The 18,809-nt window shown below is 51.8% G+C and overlaps 1 protein-coding gene across 4 annotated transcripts in view; it reads right to left on the bottom strand.

Moving 5' to 3' along the window:
- Positions 1-6,641: 6,641 nt before the first annotated feature.
- Positions 6,642-18,809, bottom strand: part of PAX8 (paired box 8) — a 54,846-nt gene continuing 42,678 nt past the window's right edge. For 2 of the 4 annotated variants that reach the window (XM_012727383.1, XM_012727384.1), the window contains 3 exons: positions 15,214-15,315; positions 8,280-8,366; positions 6,749-6,842 (listed from right to left, as the gene is read on the bottom strand). In XM_012727383.1, coding sequence (XP_012582837.1) covers positions 8,280-8,366; positions 15,214-15,315 — 189 coding nt within the window. In that variant the 3' untranslated portion in view covers positions 6,749-6,842. Of the gene's footprint in view, positions 6,843-8,279; positions 8,367-15,213; positions 15,316-18,809 lie in introns of all 4 variants that reach the window. The other 2 variants (XM_004686095.2, XM_012727385.1) reach the window with 2 other exon arrangements.

Raw genomic sequence — 18,809 nt, 5'->3', positions numbered from 1 at the left:
TCTTCTGGGTGCCTATCACAGAGCCTGGCACACAGCTGGTGGCTCTTAAACGATTTCTGAATGAATCCACTCATATGAAAGCTATGCCAAACTCTCCTGCCTCCACCTATTTCAACTGTAGCTAGTTAGCTTCCCTCTGGTTTCTGCCCCAGCTTGGAATCCTGGGGAAGTCTGACTTTAGTCTAGTGAGCGTATGTGGGTGGCAACCAGAAGTCACCCCATTCTTGCTCCAAACAGACCAGATTCCAAATATAGTGTTTGCCTGATGGAAAGTTACCTGGGGACCCTGAGGGGAAGAGGATGTCATACCCAAACCAGTCAGATGAGGCCTTTCACTGCCTGGGGAACTGGAATCAGAGCTGTCAAGGTAGAGATCACCCACGTCCACGCCAGGACTTACAGCTGAGGAAACTGAGGAGACCTCTGGGGTCACCACGAGGGAGCTGAGGGTGGGTCCCACAGGCCCAGTCCCCAGATCTTCAGGAATACCACTAGCCACTTGCTTCCAGGGTGGACACCAAGATGATGACCAGGGCCTGGTTATTGTGACGACACATGACAGGCTCCAGTGACACCCACAAATTCAGCTCCTGACATAACAGAGCACCTCGCCGTCTCTTTGATCGGGTGTCACTGGGCCTGGCCCCCTTTCTTTTCTTTTCCTTTTCCTTTCTGGTGGGGAATGGTGTTTCCAGTCTGAACAACTCATCTATTTGTGGACAATTTCTTTTCCTCTGGCTGCAATGAAGTTCCCTGGGGAATGGATGGGCAGATGACCAGAGGACGCTTTTGGTGACACTTGCAGGGCATTTTCATATACACATGGGGGATCCAATGTTGGCCACAGCTGGGGCCTCTGCTCTCAAGTCCCCCAGAAGGTTGAGAAGGAGGGCTTGCTGGTGGTGGGAAGGTGAGGGGATGAGAGTTCTAGTCCATGCTCCTGGCAAGGCCTGAGGCTGCTAGTTACCCTTGCTACCCATGCTCCCCACCTTCCCCCCCAAAATGAGCAGACATAAAACAAACAAGAAAAGATTTATTTGTAATGAACACAGCTCCCCTTCGAGGCCCGCTCCTGCAGTCTGGGCAGCAGGCGGGCGGGTTGTATGTGATTGTGACACGCATGTGGGCCTGGGCTCCGGCCCCATGTTCCACCGGGAGGGTGCCTTGGCAGGGGAGGAGATGGAGGGGGGTGGGGGTCTCCGAGAGGGTGGGGACAGAGGCCCGGTGGGGGGGAGGGTGTTGGCTTCATGCTGGTACTAGTTTGATTTATCCCTAATGAGTTCTCAGCACATGGCTGCTCCCGGCTCACTCCAGGGGCCAGCTCGGCCTCCCGCGGGCTCCAGCCCGCCCCAACTCCAGAACAGCAGCCGCTTGCTCAGAAAAGAGCCAATTTCCACACTGCACAGTCCGCTTCACTCAAGGGGAAATCACATTTCCCTGGGAGAGCCGCAGGCAGCGCTTCACTCCACAGCCTGGCTGCCTGCCACCGGGCACAGATGTGGGGGAGCCAGCCAACCTCGCTTCTCCCCCCACCCAAAGCCCTGCTCCCCACCTCCCACAGCCCAAGCCCCCAGCAGGGGTGGAAGAGCAGCCTTCCTGTACCTGGGGCCTAGCCTGGGTGGCTGCTGCGCAGGAGTGGGGGAGGGTGTGGTCCGGGGATGCTGCTGCCTGGGGGGGACTGTCCTGGCAGCCTCTTCCAGCTGCCTCTAGAAAGTCAGACAGCTAACTCGGGTTGAGGGGCTTAAAGCTGGGGAGGTGGGGTGATGGTGTGTGTGTGTGTGTGTGGGAGCAGGACAAGGGGGGTTGCTCCTGCCACTGAGAGAGAAGTACCTCCATGTCAGTGCCCCAGGGTCCCCCAAGAGCCAAAGGAAGAGAGGAAAGCAGCCAGGACCAGATGCCAAGAAGGGGAGGAGATGGGTGTAGGGAGCGATGCTCCTGGCACTTCTTGAGCACGACGAAGGACCTCTGAACCCTTCTGGGGCATTTTGAAGGTGACCCGTGTAGGAGAGCACACATGGGCTACTCCAAATATGTTATTTTTTTGGCAAAAGCTTGATTTGGGGAGGGGGCCGTCTGAGGGTTGAGTGGAGACTATGTTTGATGTTTATGTCTAAATTTCTCTCTGCAAGTCAGATCTAGTTCCTAATTCCTTTTCCATGGAGAAGGCATGAATGCCTTTGTCCCGGGTCAGCCTTAACTGAGTTTCTCCTCTCTCAGCCCAGCCTTTCTCATCTTAGTGAAACTATTTAAGATGGCGTCTAAAGCCATGAGAGTGAGTCACTCAGTCACGGTGGTCTCCTGCACACTCAGGAGGTTTACATGCTATTACTAAACTTCTACATGGCTTTCTCGGGTTAATCTGCCTGGTTCTTGTTTGATTATTTGCCAACTTGGAAGAACTCAAAGGTGTACAAGATAATTTTTTCTGTGCCTTGAAACATACAAACTGGGGCAGAGGCCTAGTACAGGTGGACATGCTTGATGACCATAAAGGTCAGGGTGGTGACTCACATGGCACAGCAGACCTCATCTGTCTCGCCTGCTGCTCTCTTCAGCAGTGTGCTCGAGTAGGTTTACCTGTTCTGCTCCCCACTCTGTCTCTGGTGAATCCTCTCACCCCCCCACCCCCACACCTCTGGTCTGTACCCTAGTTCTTGTGTGCATGGACAAATAAATCTTTAAAAAAAAAAAAAGAATATGGAGACAGGCTGCTGAGTGGCGATTTAAGGCCAAGGATGGAGGGGAGGGGAGGAGCCCAGCCCACTCTGCGGCCCCATCCCATCCTTTCTCACCTGCTTGCAGGCTGAGTTCTGAGCTGTCATCCAGGCCCAGTCACCAAGCTGGGAGTGTGAGAGGGTGCCCGAGTGACAATTTACTCTATCCCCTCCACTCCCCACAAAGCAAAGGCGGGTACTTGAGGTCTCTGCAGAAGCCTGGTCACGTCCAGATACTTAAGGCCTTAGATTAGGGAGCAGACTGTGGGCCCAGTTCCTCTGAATGATCTTGCAAAAGTCACCTCTCTTCTCAGTTTCCCCAAATGCAAAGCCAGGTCCATGTTCAAGATCAGAGAAAGATGAAAGTGAATGAGTCTTGTTAACTGAAAGAGAGTGGGTCTCTAGGAGGAGTTATAATTTCTGAAGCTTGGGAGGGGAGAGAGGTCAGGGAGGCAGGAAGGACACCCCAGCCCCTGCGGACCTCCCTCTGCCTTGAAGCTCACTGTCACACCCATTGCTAGGGGAGCGCAGGACCCCAGTTCCCTCCTGCTGCACCCACCCCTAAAGGACAAGGGAACCCCCACTGTCTTATCTTAGATCAACAGGCAGGAAGGTGTGGGAGGGGTGGGGAGGGGAGCAGGAGGCCAGGGCAACAGAGAGACGGTGGGAAACCCCAGCAGGCTCCTCAACATCTCTGGTCTATTGCATGACCTCTAGACTGACCACCAATGCCTCTTGCTTGAGGCTGTGGTGAGAGCTGAGTGTGTATCTGCCATGTGAGGGGCAGAAATAAGTTTTTAATGACTCATGGCAAGAATTCTGGTTTGGAGACGTGAGGGAGGGGCTGGACCCAGGGGGGGCAGGGGCAGTGTTCCCAGCTGCCCCAGGCCCCACCCATGCTTACTGTGGGACGTGCTCAGAGGCTCACCAGGCCACCTTGGAAAGATGGGCTCTGGGTGCTGTCCAACCCAGGGAGCCCGGCAGGGTTCAAGGGGCCCTGCAGGGCCTCCAGGGGCTCCAGGCACCCTGGATTGGCCTCTGGGTACCAGGAGGGTGGGAGGATGTTGGATCCAGGAGACCAGGCTGGAAAGCTACGGAGCCCTTCACAGGACTGTCCCTGTGTGCAGTGGGGGTTAGGGGACCCTCCATGCCTTGGGAAGGCCTGGGCCCCAAACCTCACCTCCAGTTGTGTCAACACCCTCCGCCACTCCCACACACCTTCAGAGGAACCAAGTCCTCACTCTGCTACACAGTCAACCAGCCCCACAGTGGCTGCTGCCCACACTCCCGTTACGCTCACGTCCTCTCTTTATTTTCCGATACTGTGGCTCCCAGTGCACCATTCATCCACCTGACAACAGCCCCCCAATGCTGGGGCATGCCAAGTCATCTCTTCCCCTCAACGTTATTTATAACTATATTTTCTGAGCCCCATAGAGGAACCCAAGGCCTGGCCATGGATAGGTCCTGGCCAGGACTTACTGCATTGGGGTCACACACCACACTCCCCACACCTGCTCTGGACAGTGACCTGGGGTGCTCAGCTACCTCGGAGAAAGGGAAATCTGAGTACAGTCACCCACAGCAAAAGTACAGCCTGAATCCCTCAGTGACTTAGGGGGCTGGAGGTCTTCCCAGGGGTACAGTGTTTTCAAAGAGGATTCTGGTGGTGAAAGCAAAGGACCACTCTGCGGGCTTCTAAGGACACCTGGTATCTCAGCATGATTCTTGGTGGGGTTCATGGTAGCCCCAGAACCAGGCTCAGGAACCCCAAAGGCCATGATCACCTGAAGCCTCAGATGTAATGGGATTCAGACTTGCCACGGGGCTTGTAGCTAGGAAGTCCTGTCATTGAGCAGCGAGTCTCATCTTAGCACCCCCTCACAGATGGGGGCTGGCTTTCTTTGAGGAGAGAGTGGCCCCCACTTGGCTCCACCCTTCTTGGGTCATCCTAGGGGAGTACGCCTCCCCTTTGGGATGACAGGGAGGCAAGAGCTCCATCTCTCAGGCCCTGCATGCCAGCTTTGGAACCTGTGGGTGGGGTGAGGAGTCCCCTCTCCCATCTGACTCAGCCCCAGTTGTATTTTGTCAAACTGTCAATACTAACCTGGGGGTCCCAGGCTTTGTTGCCCTGCCTGGAGAAGGTCCACACAGACACCAGCGCACCCGGTGGGGGGGCCAAGCACCCCACAAGGAGAACCCTTGCAGTCACCCTTGCTGTATTGCACCCCTCATTCTTCAAAATTGCGTGCAAAGGCGTTATCCTAAGTCTCTGGGGGTCCCTCCCTGCTTCCTGGCCCTTCCACCCAGATCTCTGTCTTGTCAAATCTTTAGGACCAAGTCACAAGATATTAGACCTGCAGCAGCCCCAGAACCTCTTGGGGGTCTAGACCTTCCTAGCACCCCCAGGGGATGAGTATAAGTGCTGGATTTAAGGACTGAACGCCCCCCTTCCCACAGTGAGCAAGTTACTCCCCCCCCCCGCCTTAGTTTCCCTAAGTATAAAACGGGCCTACTATCAACTGGGTTTATGTGGGGCCTCCTCACTGCACTTGGCACACAGTAGGGCCGGTTAAGTTTTCCTCCTTCCCTTTCTCCCACCGCAGGGTCGTGGAGCTGATTATGTGGGCTCCGGTACTGAGCCACTCCCGGATCTTTTGCCAGCATCCCTCCTGCCCCCAGCCCTGCACTGGGCCTCCCGTGTGTAACAGCAACTACTTCTGTGGCGTTATGTGGTTAGCCCGGCACTGTGTCCATGCTCATTTTATCCTCACAGTTACTCAGAGCTGGAGAAACCAAAGCTTGGTGGGAGTGCATGGTTTGTCTGGTGCTGAACATCCACCCAGGCATTGGGAGGTGCAAAACCAGGTCCTTGGGCACAGACAGGCCTTTCAACCTCAGCCCTGCAGTGCGTTCCCTGGCCCTGGGTCCTGAGGTCCTCTGCATAAAGCCCAGTTCCCGGATGCCTCCTTCCAGCCAACCCCGAAGCCCAAGAGGAAGAGCAATGGTTTATTGAGTCATGTGGCAATGGTGGGTTATCTTTCAAAAAGAAAGAAGCATCAAGGAGAGAAGCCCAACACGCAGGGAGACAATTCACGGAGAGGCCAAAGTCTGGGTAGGAAGGAGGGAAGCTTGACCCAAACAGCTTCATTTACAGTATTTACAGTCAGGCCTTGGGGGCAGGAGCTGTGGGGGCAGAGTGGGACCTCCACGGGCTGCCTCCGGGCGCTTCATTGCGGTGGGCTTGGGTTGCAGGCAGTACGCTTATGCTGGCTTGGCAGGGGCTGTTGGGAGAGGGAAGCAGGCCCCAGAAACCCCACCTTGCTCTCTGCTTAGGAGGCTACACCTTCCCCCCAGGAGCCAGAGGCCCTTCGGAAAGTCCGTCTCAAACTGTGGGTGATCGGTGGGAGGATATCTGGGGTGCACTTGCACGTTCATGGCAACAGGCAAAAGGTAGGTGTGCTGGCCACTGGATCAAGCTTCCGGTTGACTCGACCCAGCCTGCAGCCTATGGCCAAGAAGGAGGAGCAGGAAGACCGAGCTCGCAGAACAGAGGCGGAGAACCAGAGCCTCGGCTCAGGGGCAGGCAGGGTGACTTGCAGAGAGGCTGCGGGGAGCCGTCTCACGGGCTCTGGATTGTGGGTCGGCTGAAAGTGCTTACCACTCACGGCTGCGACAGCGTGTTGATGACGGAGCCACAGAGGTGGCCTCATGTGCCCTAAGCCCCTTGCAGGCCTGTGAGCCGCCCCTCCAGCGCCTCAGCTGTTCCCTCTTCTCTCCACATTTCTCCTCCAATTTTGTCTCTTTGGGAACGGGACAGTTCTCGCTGCCTAGGACTCCCACCCTCGTTAAGGAGTCCTGGAGGACAGTTTGGCCTTCTGCAAAGTCATCCTGTCTTTCATGGTTCATTAAGTCAACCACACAAGGAGTGAGCCGCTGGACCTGTGGTTATTTTTCATGTAATAAATAAAGATTCCTTTGTGTGACTCTCTGGGCCTATCCCAGGCCGTGTCCTCCTGTTGCTCGGTGGCTCCCACCGTCCCCATGGCAACTACAGATGGTCAAAGGCCGTAGCGGTGGTGGGTGGCGCGCTCGGCCTTGATGTGGAACTGTAATAATATGGGGAACCTGGACACATTAAAAAAATAACAACACTGCTGGTCAGAAGGGGAAATTGCACCATCGCCTTCCCTGGCATCTGCTAACCTTTAAGACAGCACAAGTTAATCATTGACCCTTCTGGCCTATCAGATCATCAAAGATTAACTCCTCTCTAGCCCTGTTTCCTCCTCTGGTCTCACCTTTGAGTTTCTGACCAGAATGAGAATAGTTGCTTCTTACCCCTTCCCCCATAGTTCCCCCATGATTGCTTTGACCTTCAACACCCTCATTCCAGGAAGAGGACACCAGGGAAGAGTTACATCTGGAACCCCAAAATCAAGCACAGTGGGGGCTCACTGGGACCTTTCCTAGCCTTGCCCAAGCACTGTGAGGTCAGGGAATCTTCTGTGGAAGGCCCAGGCAGGCTAAAATCCTGGCTTTTCAAGAGGGAGTGGGCTTGAGGGACCCCGCAGAGGATCTGTGGGGTCTGATCACCTGCAAGATAATCAGTCCAGGAGGCCCTGAGGGGAGGTCCTGAGCCCTGAAGCATCTCATTCTTTCTGGCTAAGCTGAACAGAAAAATAGCTTGGAGTTGAACTTCTCTGGCCCTCAGAGCCCAGGTGAGCCACATTCCCAGTCTCTCTACAACACCAGGAAGTAATGAGAGTAGAGTTCCTGGGGGGGGGGAGGGGAGGAGGGGGTCCTGCCAGGCCTGTGATGTGTCCGTGGGGTCGGCCACAATCTCACCACTGCTCTTCTCTCCCTGACTTGCTCTGAGACCTCAAGGTCGTCACTCAGGGCAATTCCAGAGGGATTCCTCCAGGTACCCATGCATGGGATTAGTTTCCTAAAAATGTCCTCCACCTAGCTCAGGGTACCAGTGTTAGAGGAACAAAGGAGGCCTTCGAGTTCACTGTTTAGACCTTGATCTTGAATGTTGTCCAAAGATTAGGACCATGGTGGAACAAATGATTTGGAAGTACCTAGTGCTGAGTCATGAGTATGTGTACGGCACTTAGATAATTCATGTTCGTGGCAGGATGGCTTTCTTCACTCTCAGCACGCTCCCAGGAAGGAGGGCAGCTGGCACCCCTAAAGAGACCTCCTGGGACAGTATCTGATATGAGCCCTGAAGGCAGAAAGTCTACTCTTAGACTTTTCTTGAGCCCACCACTGCCCTCCCTGTAAAGGCCTGAACCCTGAGTCTTAAACAAAGATTGCACAGACAAGGCCTTGGGTAGCAGGTAGAAGAATGATAAAGGGATGTCTCCTGCTTCTGCCCTCTTCTCTGGGACAAGGAGGCACACTGCCCTTCTCTCTACCTTTTTGGATTCCCAATAACACCTGTCTCCCCAGCCCTCCCTCTAAACTGCGCCTTCCAGTTTTTAGACAACTTTGGACCAGTCTTGCACCCCCACCCTGTCCTGCAAAGCAGAGGGCTTAACAGTCCCAGAGGTGACTTACTCAGCAAGCTGGAGTTGGGGAAGCGCCAGGCCTCGCCATAGGAGGAGTAGGGGGTGTGGCCGTAGGTGTTGCCAGAGTACTCACTTCCTGTTGGAGGCACAAAGGGGAGGGGCCTGTGAGGCAGAAGCACCCATGTGGGGGTGGGGAGAAGGATCTGCAGGGCTGGCACTGGCTAAGCCCGGAGGGACAGGTGGAACCAGGCAGACAGTGGGAGCCCTCCATCAACCCCCTGAGGGCCTCTCGGTCTGCATCATTTTGAATCACTCCTTTTTCCTGGGTGCTAGAGCCACCCCGCTCTGTAGGCTCAGCCTTCACAGGATCCCAGGAGGGAGACTTTATCATCATGCCCATTTCCAGACGAAGTAGTGGGGATCTGCAGAAGGTCCCACAGCGGCAGGGTTTGCTGGAGTTTAGAGGCTGTGCTGTGTCTCCAGGGCCCATTCCCCGTCCTCCCCACTTACCCCCTGCTACCCTACTGCTGCCTGGACCTTCTGTGGAAGGATCTTTCCAGAAGGGCAGAAGAGGCGAATCTCTATCAAGGAAGCAGTGAGTCTAAGCTCTTAGGTCGCCTCAGTGTGAGTTCTCTAGGAAGGAGGGGTGTGGCTGTGTGTAGGGAGGGGGTGGTGAGGATGGAGGCTGGGAGGAGAGTGGTCCTGGAAGGCCCTTCTTGGGGACCCATGTCCTGACACTTGCTCCCAGGCATTGGTTGTCATGCCAAGTCTGCCACTTGGAGTACACTCGGTGTGTGAATTTTCACAAAATAGATCCAATCACCTCTTTCTGTGAGTGGACTCTTGATGAGCTAGAGGAAGTATTGATCATAGAAATTACTTAAGAATTTCCTGAAACAACAACAAAGCCAAGCAAGGCACCACAGTTATCACCGGCACTGAGTACGAAGCTTGAAGTTGGCAAGCACTTCCCCACTCTGCGAGTCTCCCTATTCTCAGGGCCATCCAAGGCAGCACTCATCAATGCTCGGGCCGGCCGAGTTACAGAAGAGGACAGGGCAGTCACTCAAATCACTGTTGTAAATGGCAGAGCAGAATTTGACCTTAGGGCTCTTAAGTTTGAGTTCCAGATAATCCTTTATGTGCTTATGAGGTGATTCCCTGTACTGAGTCAAACTGAAAATCGATGAATGTTCACGCCGCCATTCAGACTCTCAAATCCTGTGTTGAGCAAGTGTCTTCTATGGCCCCAATCTCTCCAGGCTCTGGAAGGATGGCTCGGAACTGCTTGGCTCTGGAGCTGACTTGTTGAAGACAAATCCCATCTCCCCACTTCCTGGCTGTTTGGACAAATCACTTGACCATTCTGAGTCTTGGTTTTCTCATCTGTAAGTGAGGCAAATTCTTGTCCCTACCTTTGGGTTTTAGTGAGGATTAAATGAGCTAATACACATTAGATTCTGAGTACCATGAATCACTCACAAGATGTTAGCTTTTATTAGTTTCCCATTAAGCTGATGCTAAAATAAAGCTTATTTATGGGAGGCTCAAATTAGTTTCAAAGTCTGGGTTGGGGCTGGGGAGCCACTTTCTTGACAGAGGAAAAGCGGAACCAGAGGAAGGGTCTGGATCCTTTCCTCGTCTATCCTCTAGGGAGTCTGTGATAGGTATTAACACAGGAAGCACCTCAGGGGCAGGGAGCAGGTCAAACACAGATCAGGCGCAGAAAAACTATGTGTGAAAGGGAGGGACGAGGGAGGAGCAAAGAGAGAGAGAGGAAGGAAGGAATGAAAAAGTACAAAGGAAAAACAACAAAGAGTTGATCTAAGACACCTCCAGGTGGTAGAATCAACTGGCACTCGCACCTGAGGCCTGAGCTCCCACGCCAGTGTTCTTGCAACCCGCAGTGCTTGCCTGCCCCCTTTACTGCGGAGTACCCGGATGGGATTTTCCTGGCTTCGGTGTACCGGCAGAAGAAGCTGATTCTACCCTGGCTCCACAGCAAGCACCTCTGTGCTTTACCTCTCCACCCACTCAATCTCCGCCCCACCCCCTCACCACCACCACCACCAGACATTGCCACCCTAAAGGACAGGCAAAAAGGGCTGACAATGCAAGGTGTTTCCCTGTCATTTTGTCACTTACTCTCACCTTGTTTCCTGAACACACATTTACAGAACACCTGTTTCAGTCACTCGAAGCTGGCACACCCATGGGTGCAGTATCTTCCTACCACCAGCTCTGCCATCCACCAGCAGTGGACAAAAAATCCCAGCACCCGCGGAAAGCAGAGGATCCTGCCTCTTCATCCAGTCGCTCTCATCTTTCCAAGGACATGGTCCCACCAAGTTACGTCTTCCTTTCGCTGCTTCATCAATCCCTCCCTTTCTAATTCATCACTCCCTTCAGCCTGCCGAGAACTTGCTGTTCTATCTTTTCTTTAAAATCCTCACAGGCCCCACCTCCCGCTCCAGTCTCTTCTCTGCCTTCCCGCTCTGGTCAGCCAAGGTAAAGACCCACCAACCCTGCAACATCCCAAGGGTCACTTCCGGTCACTCCCTGAGCCTCTAGGCTTTCTGATGCTCACCTCGGGGCTTGCTCCCAGCCCACCCTGCTTCCCTCTCACGCTTCCTTCTCTGCTGGAAGTCCAGGGCTCGGCTTGGGAGGCGTCTGTGATTGCGCATTCCCGTGCCTTCCAGTGACCAGGCCCACTCTTGGCGCATGAAGTAACAGCGCTGAGCAGTGTTGACAGTATGTCCCTGCCAGGGTGGCCTCCCAACTTCAGACACACGCCAGCTGGCCACTGACCTATTAACCTGGGTGTCTAGTGGCACCCCAATCCAAACAGGGCCAGCTGCAGCTCTCGATTCCACCCTGCACACACTCTACTCTTCACCTCTTAACCTCTCAGACATTCTCTGGTCAACACCATCCCCGCAGTTTCCCGAGCCCAGACGATGCGTCATCCTTGTGTTCTGTTTTTCAACTTCTACCAATCTCAACTAATCTACCCAACTGACTTGCAAGTTGTGTTGACTCTACGGTCAAAATCTATCTTCTGTGTCTCTTTTCTCCTCCTTGACTGCTACCTCTCCTGTCCAAGTCACTGATCTCTTCCTGGACGACTGCAATTGCTGCTCCCCTGACTGGTCTTTGTGTTTCTCATGGCCATCTACAACTATTTCCCCAGAAGCTTGAGCAGTCTTAAATTATTTTTCACTTTTTTTAAAATTATAATAGCTTATTTTTACAGCATTTTGTGCCTTTTTCCATCTCAGCTGCAATCCTCGCAGGCTTCCCATCACCAAATCACCCGTGTGCCATCACCATAGCCCCATGCACTTCCCCTCTCCCCATTTTTGATCCCATTCCCCACTCCACCCCTGTAAAAAAAATGTCTCTGGTATATAGTTGTTCATTATTACTCCCCGCCCTACCTCCTCCATCCCCCCAGGCCCCGGGTCCTTTATGCTCCTGCTATGAGTGAAACTACCTGGTTTTTTCTTTTTTCTTTCGAGCAGTCTTAAAATTTGACCCAGGGCCTTCCCTACTGGTGCAGTGGGTTAGGACGCAGCAGTGCAAGCTGACTGCAACCACTTCAGTGCGAGTTTGATTCCCAGTCCTGGAGGTGGCCCACATGGCGTGGCAGACCTCTCTTGACCCGCCCACTGCTCCCCTCAGCAGTATACTTAGTCGAACTACCTGTTCTGCACCCCACTCTGTCTCTGGTGAAGCATCTCACCGCCCCTGCACCTCTGGCTTGCACCCCAGTTCTGTATGAATAAATAAATAAATCTTTTTAAAAAAATTTTGAGGCCCTCCCTGGTGGCGCAGTGGGTTAAAGCACTGCACTAAGAAGCTTAAGCCAATTCTGCATGAGTTCGATCCCCGCCTGCCCCGGGAGGTGACCACATGGTGCGGCAGACCTCTCCTCACCCGCCCTCTGCGCCCCTCAGCAGTGTGCTTCGTTGATCTGCCTGTTCTGCTCCCCACTCTCTTCCTGGTGAATCCTCTCACCCTCCGCATCTCTGGCCTGTACCCCAGTTCTGTATGAATAAATAAAATCTTTAAAAAAAAATTTTTTTGACCCAGCTACTCCCAACATCTCCTTCTGTGGTGTTCATCTCCCTCACTCCTTGTTCTTGGGTATCCCTGTCCTCCTTCTGTGTGTGATCATGCTAAACTAGTTCCTGCCTTTGGGCCTTTGCACTTGCTGTTCTGCTGTGAGGATGGTCTGCCCCCGTTTACCACTTGGCTGGCCACTCTGAACCCTTGTCAAAGAGGCCTTCCTGGTCACCCAATCTAAAGTAGTTACCTCTTTTCCTATGGCTCATATGACATCAGCTGACTTTATTGTCTGTCTAGTACTTACCACTATCTGAAATTATCGCGTTTATTCATTCTCTGATTTATTCACGATAATTTTTTTCTCTATGATTAGGCTGCAAGTTCCATGTCTTATTCACTGTTGTATCCACAGCACCCAGAAAGTAGATTCTCAACAAAAAAATGTGTTAAATGAAAAGGAGGTGAATACATAGCAGTATGCAAGAGCAGATGGGAGCGCGAAAGACAGACAGATGGATAATGAAAGGTGGGTAGATGAAAGGCTGGGTGGGTGGGTAGACGGATGACTAGGAGATGAGATCACAGGGGGCCAGAAGAATGAATGAGGAGATGGATGGAAACATGTACGTATGAATAGACAGAAAGATGAACGGACCGGTTCCATCTATCTGGAGTTCTCAGTTCAGTTCCAGAGCTGATGTGAGGGTCATTAACTGTATTAATGGAGCAGGGATAACAACAACAATTATTAGAGGGCAAAACAGAAGATGACTGGACAAGAGACATCTGTGTCCTGGTCCTATTCTTGTTGGAAGGCGGCGAGGAGGAGGAGAAAGAACCTTAGGTTTGAAATTCAAGACCCGTGTTTGAGCAACTCGGTTGCTTAGCACAGTGATGGCCAGGAGTACATCACTTGGCTTTTCCAAGCTTGTTTCCTTATCTCTAGAAACCTAGGATAACACCAGCCCCGTGGTGAGCATTAAAGGAGAAACTAAGTTCTAGCTGTGAAGGGTCAGGCACAGAAGTGCATAATAAATGATGTCTTCCTTCCTTCCACAGTAGGTGAAGAGTGGCATCGCCATGCCTCGCGGTAAGCACTATGTACCTAGCACAGAGCAGGACTACATGAAGATCTATTGATTTTAATGGAAGGCATCCCCACTTGGTCAACCAGGAGGTGGCTTAAACACTAAGAAGAGATGGACAAACAATTTTTCTACGAAAAAAAAATAATTCCCCTAAGAATTCATCTGCACCATGGAGTTCTTAGGAACCAGGTGATGCATTTAAATAGCACTGCGTTTTCTGAAATAGAGCTGCATGTAACTTCCTGGGTGCTCATCCACCTTGTTAGGCAAGGCTCTTCCCTTTTGCAATTCACTCTCAGTAGATGCTGTTATCCACCCCCCCCCAACCCCCAGACAGGATTAGGCCTTTCTGGAAACAACCTGGGGGGCATTTGATGCAAGGCCAAGCCTTCTAGCTACCTCACAGGTCAGATCCTGAACCCCAGGAACCCTTTGCCCTGGGCCTGCCCTGGGAGAATGATTCATAATTAAGAGAAAAGCCCTGTGCTTTATGTTTCTTCCTCCTCCTCTGAGCAGGCAGCAGAAGAAGGTGGAGAGGTTGGAAGGGGGATGGGGGGAGTAGGCTGGAGCCTGGGATTTTGATTGAGAGGCCCCATTATCCACACTCTTAAAAAAATAACCGAATCTTTTCCTTTTTTATCTTGACCAATCTCATTTCACGCTCCAGAAGAGGAAGGGAGGGAGGGAGGGAGTCTGGGCCAGGAGGGAGAGAGGAGTCAGTATTCTGTATTTTCAACGCTGCATTAAGCACATCGCCACGGTAACCAGGCAGCAACAAGTGCCAGCTCAGCAGGTTCCCAGGGAGCACAGAGCCTCCTTCCCCTCCCTCACTTCTCCTTTCTATTCCTCTGCCCTGGAGAGCCCAGCACACCTGCCTCAGCACCGGTACCCAGAGTGGGTAGCTGGCAAACAGTAACGCCTGGCAGAGAAGTGGTAAGTGAGCCTGGGTGAATGTGCTAAGTCTCTGGGGTCAGAGCCAGGGCGGCTGGCCAGGGCCAGCGTGACGCTCAAGATACCGTGAGTTCCAAACTCCTTCCAGAAGTTCCAGGCCCCCTGGTCTCTCTGGCTAGTGCAAATGGTTTACTGCACCCTGCCCATTCTTGGGTCCTTCTATTTGGTTCCTAAACAGAGTGAAACTTGCCCAAAGAGATTCTTATTTGTCTTCCTCCCTTGCCCAGAGCTTACCACCTTGCTTTGACACCCTGGGTCCCTGTTGGCTGATGACTGTGCTGGTAGACCAAGAAACCCAAATGACTGGCAGGCAGGACAGTTCAACAATTATGGAGAAACACTCCCTGTTCTTCACATGCTCTGTAATACCTAGAACATGAGTCTTACCTATGTGAATCGTACCCATGAGTGAATGTAGATATGAAGGAGGATCTATTTCAACTGTCTTCATCATCATCATCACCAATGCTATTAATATTCAGACTTTTCAAAAAGGTAAGTTGAGCTTCACCCTAACTAAGTCACCAGGGGACCATGGGTTGCTTAAGGGCCAGGCTCTATCTAGCTCAGAGTATTTTGCTGGCCTCTAGAGCATGCTCCATCATTGCCTTAAGACAAGAAGTGGTAGAGTTTGGGTTTGAGAACTCTTTTCATCAGGATGGGAAGTGTGGGAGCATCTGAAGAGGAGAAGGCCAAGCTAGGGAGAGTTAAGGAGGCAGGACTGCCCTGAAGCATTTTCTTAAGCATTTATGAGAAGTCACACTCTTCAGTTCGTCCTTCAATGGCCTGCTAAAAGCATGGGACACACCTACTTCTTGTCCCTCCTGTCCCATCATCTCCAGTGCTTCCCCTCTCGCCCAGCCCTTCCCCCCTTACCTGCCACCATGCCTGCGATGGCAGAAGAGGCATAGCTGCCCTGTCCACTGGTGGGGATGTGGGGTGGGTATCCAGGCAGCGTGGGCCCCACCATCTCTCGCCCTGGAAAAACACAGCAAGGCATCATCAGTTGGGCTGAGTGGCTTCATCTATTTTATGTCTTGCTCCCCTGAGGCTCAGCAAGCCTTCCTACTCTCTCCAAGGCCATTTTCCAAACAAACCCACTTCTTCCCTCCTCCTCTGAGCCCAAGGTCCTCTTTCCTTGGACTGATCTTCTAGAAGACACAGGCTCCACCATGCAGGGAACACTTACTATTACAGTTCTCTGTTCTCCTGTGATTTTATTTATGAGGAATTTACTTATCCATGAAAATGTCCAAGTATGAGAGGGAGTTTGGGGGCTATGTCTTCTGGATTATTTTTTTATCCCCCACAACACTCAGCATAAAAATGGCACAGCTGGACTGAATGATTATAGCAGAGGACATCTGACTCAGAGCTCACAGTCTCCTTAGCCACAGCTCTGAGGAGAACCGAGAACAAGGCCTCGACCAAGAGGTGCTGGCACAGGCGTGGCCTCAGGTCCATCTCTATCCTTCTTCGAAGCTGAGTCAGACATTGATAATCAATCACTCCATTCCTTTCCACTGAGCCAGCGAGGGGGTCCCCACTCCTTAACCTGGCTTTCTAAGGGAACACAACCTACCAGTTGTAAGGGATATGAAATCTACCAGCCTTCTCCGAACTACAAAGGAGAAGTGGATTGAGTGGTACTTAGCATCCAGTCTATGAACCACACATCTGTCAATCCCATTACTGAAAAGACCATTTTCAGCAAAACAGATCCCCATTTCTCTGGTCATTTGTGGGTGATACCCTAGCTTTGGTGACACTGAGGCAGTTCTGAAAAATCCTGATTTCCTTGGCTCCACCCTCCTTCTACATCAGGAAACGAGTTTCCCACTTTGGAGACCTCATGCTCCTTCTTTCATTGTCCCTGTGCCCAGGCCACACAGGCCCTGGCCAGACCCCATCACCCAGGGATTCTTTGCAAAGCGCCAGTGTGTCCTGGTCAGCCATTGTTATGGCCACTCTCCCCACAGGTGTGTTTATTAACAATGCCCATTCCTCTGTCCAAATGCCTATTTTGAGTGATGAATTATTTGTTTATTCTGGCTCTTTGGTGATGTTTATAAGGTCACCCTTAGCTCTATTTGCATTTGGGGCTGGATAATTCCTAGTCATGGGGACCATCCTTTGTGGGGACTATACTTTGTAGGATATTTACCAACATGCCTGGTCTCTGCCCACTGGATGCCAGTCAGTTTCCACCTAGTATGAAAAAATATCTCTAGATTTTGTCCTATGTCCCCATGTGGCAGTATTGCCACTGGTTAAGAATTACTATGTTAGCTTATGGCTATTTTACCCAAATGCCCCTGTCTCTCCCACACTGGGGGCTGCTTTCCCCGCCAGGACTTACATGGGCTCTCCATAGCCCCTATCAACATACTGAGGCATCACCTCTTCGGCATTGCTTGTCCAACTTTCCTCCCATCTATCCCCCCTGGAGGTCTTTCATATTTCAGTCCCTCAGGAGCCTAGGAGGGAAGGGACAGGCCCTGAAACCTTTATGCTGTCAAGACTACAGTGACTACTCCTCACCTCTCTTTCTGGTGATTCCCTGAGGGCAACTTGTTCATTCTACAAAAGCTTACTGAGTCTGATGAATTAGCCCCCTTTTCTGAGAGCTTGGAGATAGAGCAGTAAGCAAGAATGCCAAAGTAGCCCAGCCACTCACTAAGTCCAGATGGACAGAGGCCGGGAGAAGCATCCAGAGACAAACCTAAGGGAACACAAACAGGACCAGGCCTACTGGGCTTCTTCCCTTGTCTTGTAGGGAAGGGCCTAGGAATCAGAGAACGCTAGTCTATCCAACTTCTTTATCACTAATACTCTAAGTGGATTGGACCAGCCACCCAAAATCTCAATTTTTCTATATGAAAAATGGGGAGAAAGGAGTAGCTATATGCACATTGTTATTATTCTGATGTTATCAATATAATTCATAGCCAGGGTTTCATAGTAGACACTGAGTAGTGCATTGGCGCCTTCTATAAATTGTAATGTATTGGCCCTCCTTGGTGGTGCAGCGGGTGAAAGCACAGCACTAAGACGCTTAAGCCACTTCTGCTTAATGAGTTCGATTCCCGCCTGCCCCGGAGGAGATAGAGTCACATGGCGAGGCAGACCTCTCCTCACCCGCCCACTGCTCCCCTCAGCAGAGTACTTCGTTGATCTGCCTGTTCTGCCCCCCGTTCTGTGAATCCTCTCACCACCCTGCGCCTCTAGCCTGTACCCCAGTTCTATATGAATAAATAAATAAATCTTTAAAAAAAATTGGAATGTAACAAGGGAGCCCTTACAGAAAAAATTCTATTTGAAATGAACCAGCAGTGTACATTATCTAAAACCATATGAATGTTTTGGTAAAAATGAACACCACCCACCTAATTTGTTTTACCTCTAGTAAAACATGCAGCTATGGCTGGGGCTGGACTAGAGGAAGGGGCAGAGTCCACTAGAATTCTGCAGGTGATTCACAGCATTTGACACAGGGCCCAAAAAATAGGGGTTGCAGACACAGGTGAGGAAGAGGAATCTCAGCATAGTTAAGAGAAGAGGCTTTGACAAGCATGCAGAAAATAAAAATAAAATTGATCTGTCTTTGCAGAAGACTATTCCGATGACGAGCTCTCAGACTCAGCCCCTTGGCCGCTGCAGAAAGCACCTGGTTAGGTACTGGAGCTCGAGAGAAGGAAGCAGCGATATGAAGTCTGCGGGTGTGGGTACAGGGCTGGACTGGTATGGCACAGAGAATGTCCTTAAGAGGGGGGTGGCAAATTCAAGGCCTGATGCTTTCTCCCTTTCCTCCTTTTATCTTCCTCACTCATGGCAAGAGCTCAGGGTCCAGGTCAGAGCGTGGCTAAGGAGCAAATTATTTATTCTTCTGAATCACATTTCTTCTCCTATCTCCCATGGAACTATTTTAGAGACTGTGAACTGGATTAGCTAATTTATTACTTGACTGACTGCTCGGGGCTTCCTGGGAGGAGAAGGATCCTGAGGCTGCATCTTTATCCACCATGATTGGGCCTGGGGGTGGAGAGGAGAGTTTGGCTCTCGGGTCATCTATATGTCATGCTGGTCTAGGTATTCAGAGCTCCTGTGACCCACAGCCCCGTGGTCACGTGCTCCCCTTTCTCCTGCTCTCTCCCTGCCCTTCCCCATCACCTCACCTGCAGTTTCTTGAGTGCTGCAGCTTGGTGGGCAGAACACCACGCACAGTTCCCTTAAGCCACAGTTAAATGCAGTCACAGTTGCCTCCGTGGGGTCCCCTTCCATAAGCGCTAGGCCCCCATTGTTCCTGGGCATTTGTCAGCTTCACTCCCCTGTATTCTGTGATTTTAATCTTCATCTCTCCTCAATCGCCTAATTTTCTTCCAGTGGGGCAAAGGTTTCTGATCAAGCCCCAGGACAGACTCCTGCAGGCTTTCCCCGCTTCAAAGTGGCTTGCCTTCCTCAGGGTGATCTTC

This window comes from Condylura cristata, unplaced genomic scaffold (assembly GCF_000260355.1).
Source record: "Condylura cristata isolate star-nosed mole 26May11 unplaced genomic scaffold, ConCri1.0 scaffold00020, whole genome shotgun sequence".
In the NCBI taxonomy this organism is placed as follows: Eukaryota; Metazoa; Chordata; class Mammalia; order Eulipotyphla; family Talpidae; genus Condylura; species Condylura cristata.
The sequence above is the reverse complement of the archived record's forward strand: the minus strand, read 5'-3'. Positions and strand labels throughout refer to the sequence as shown.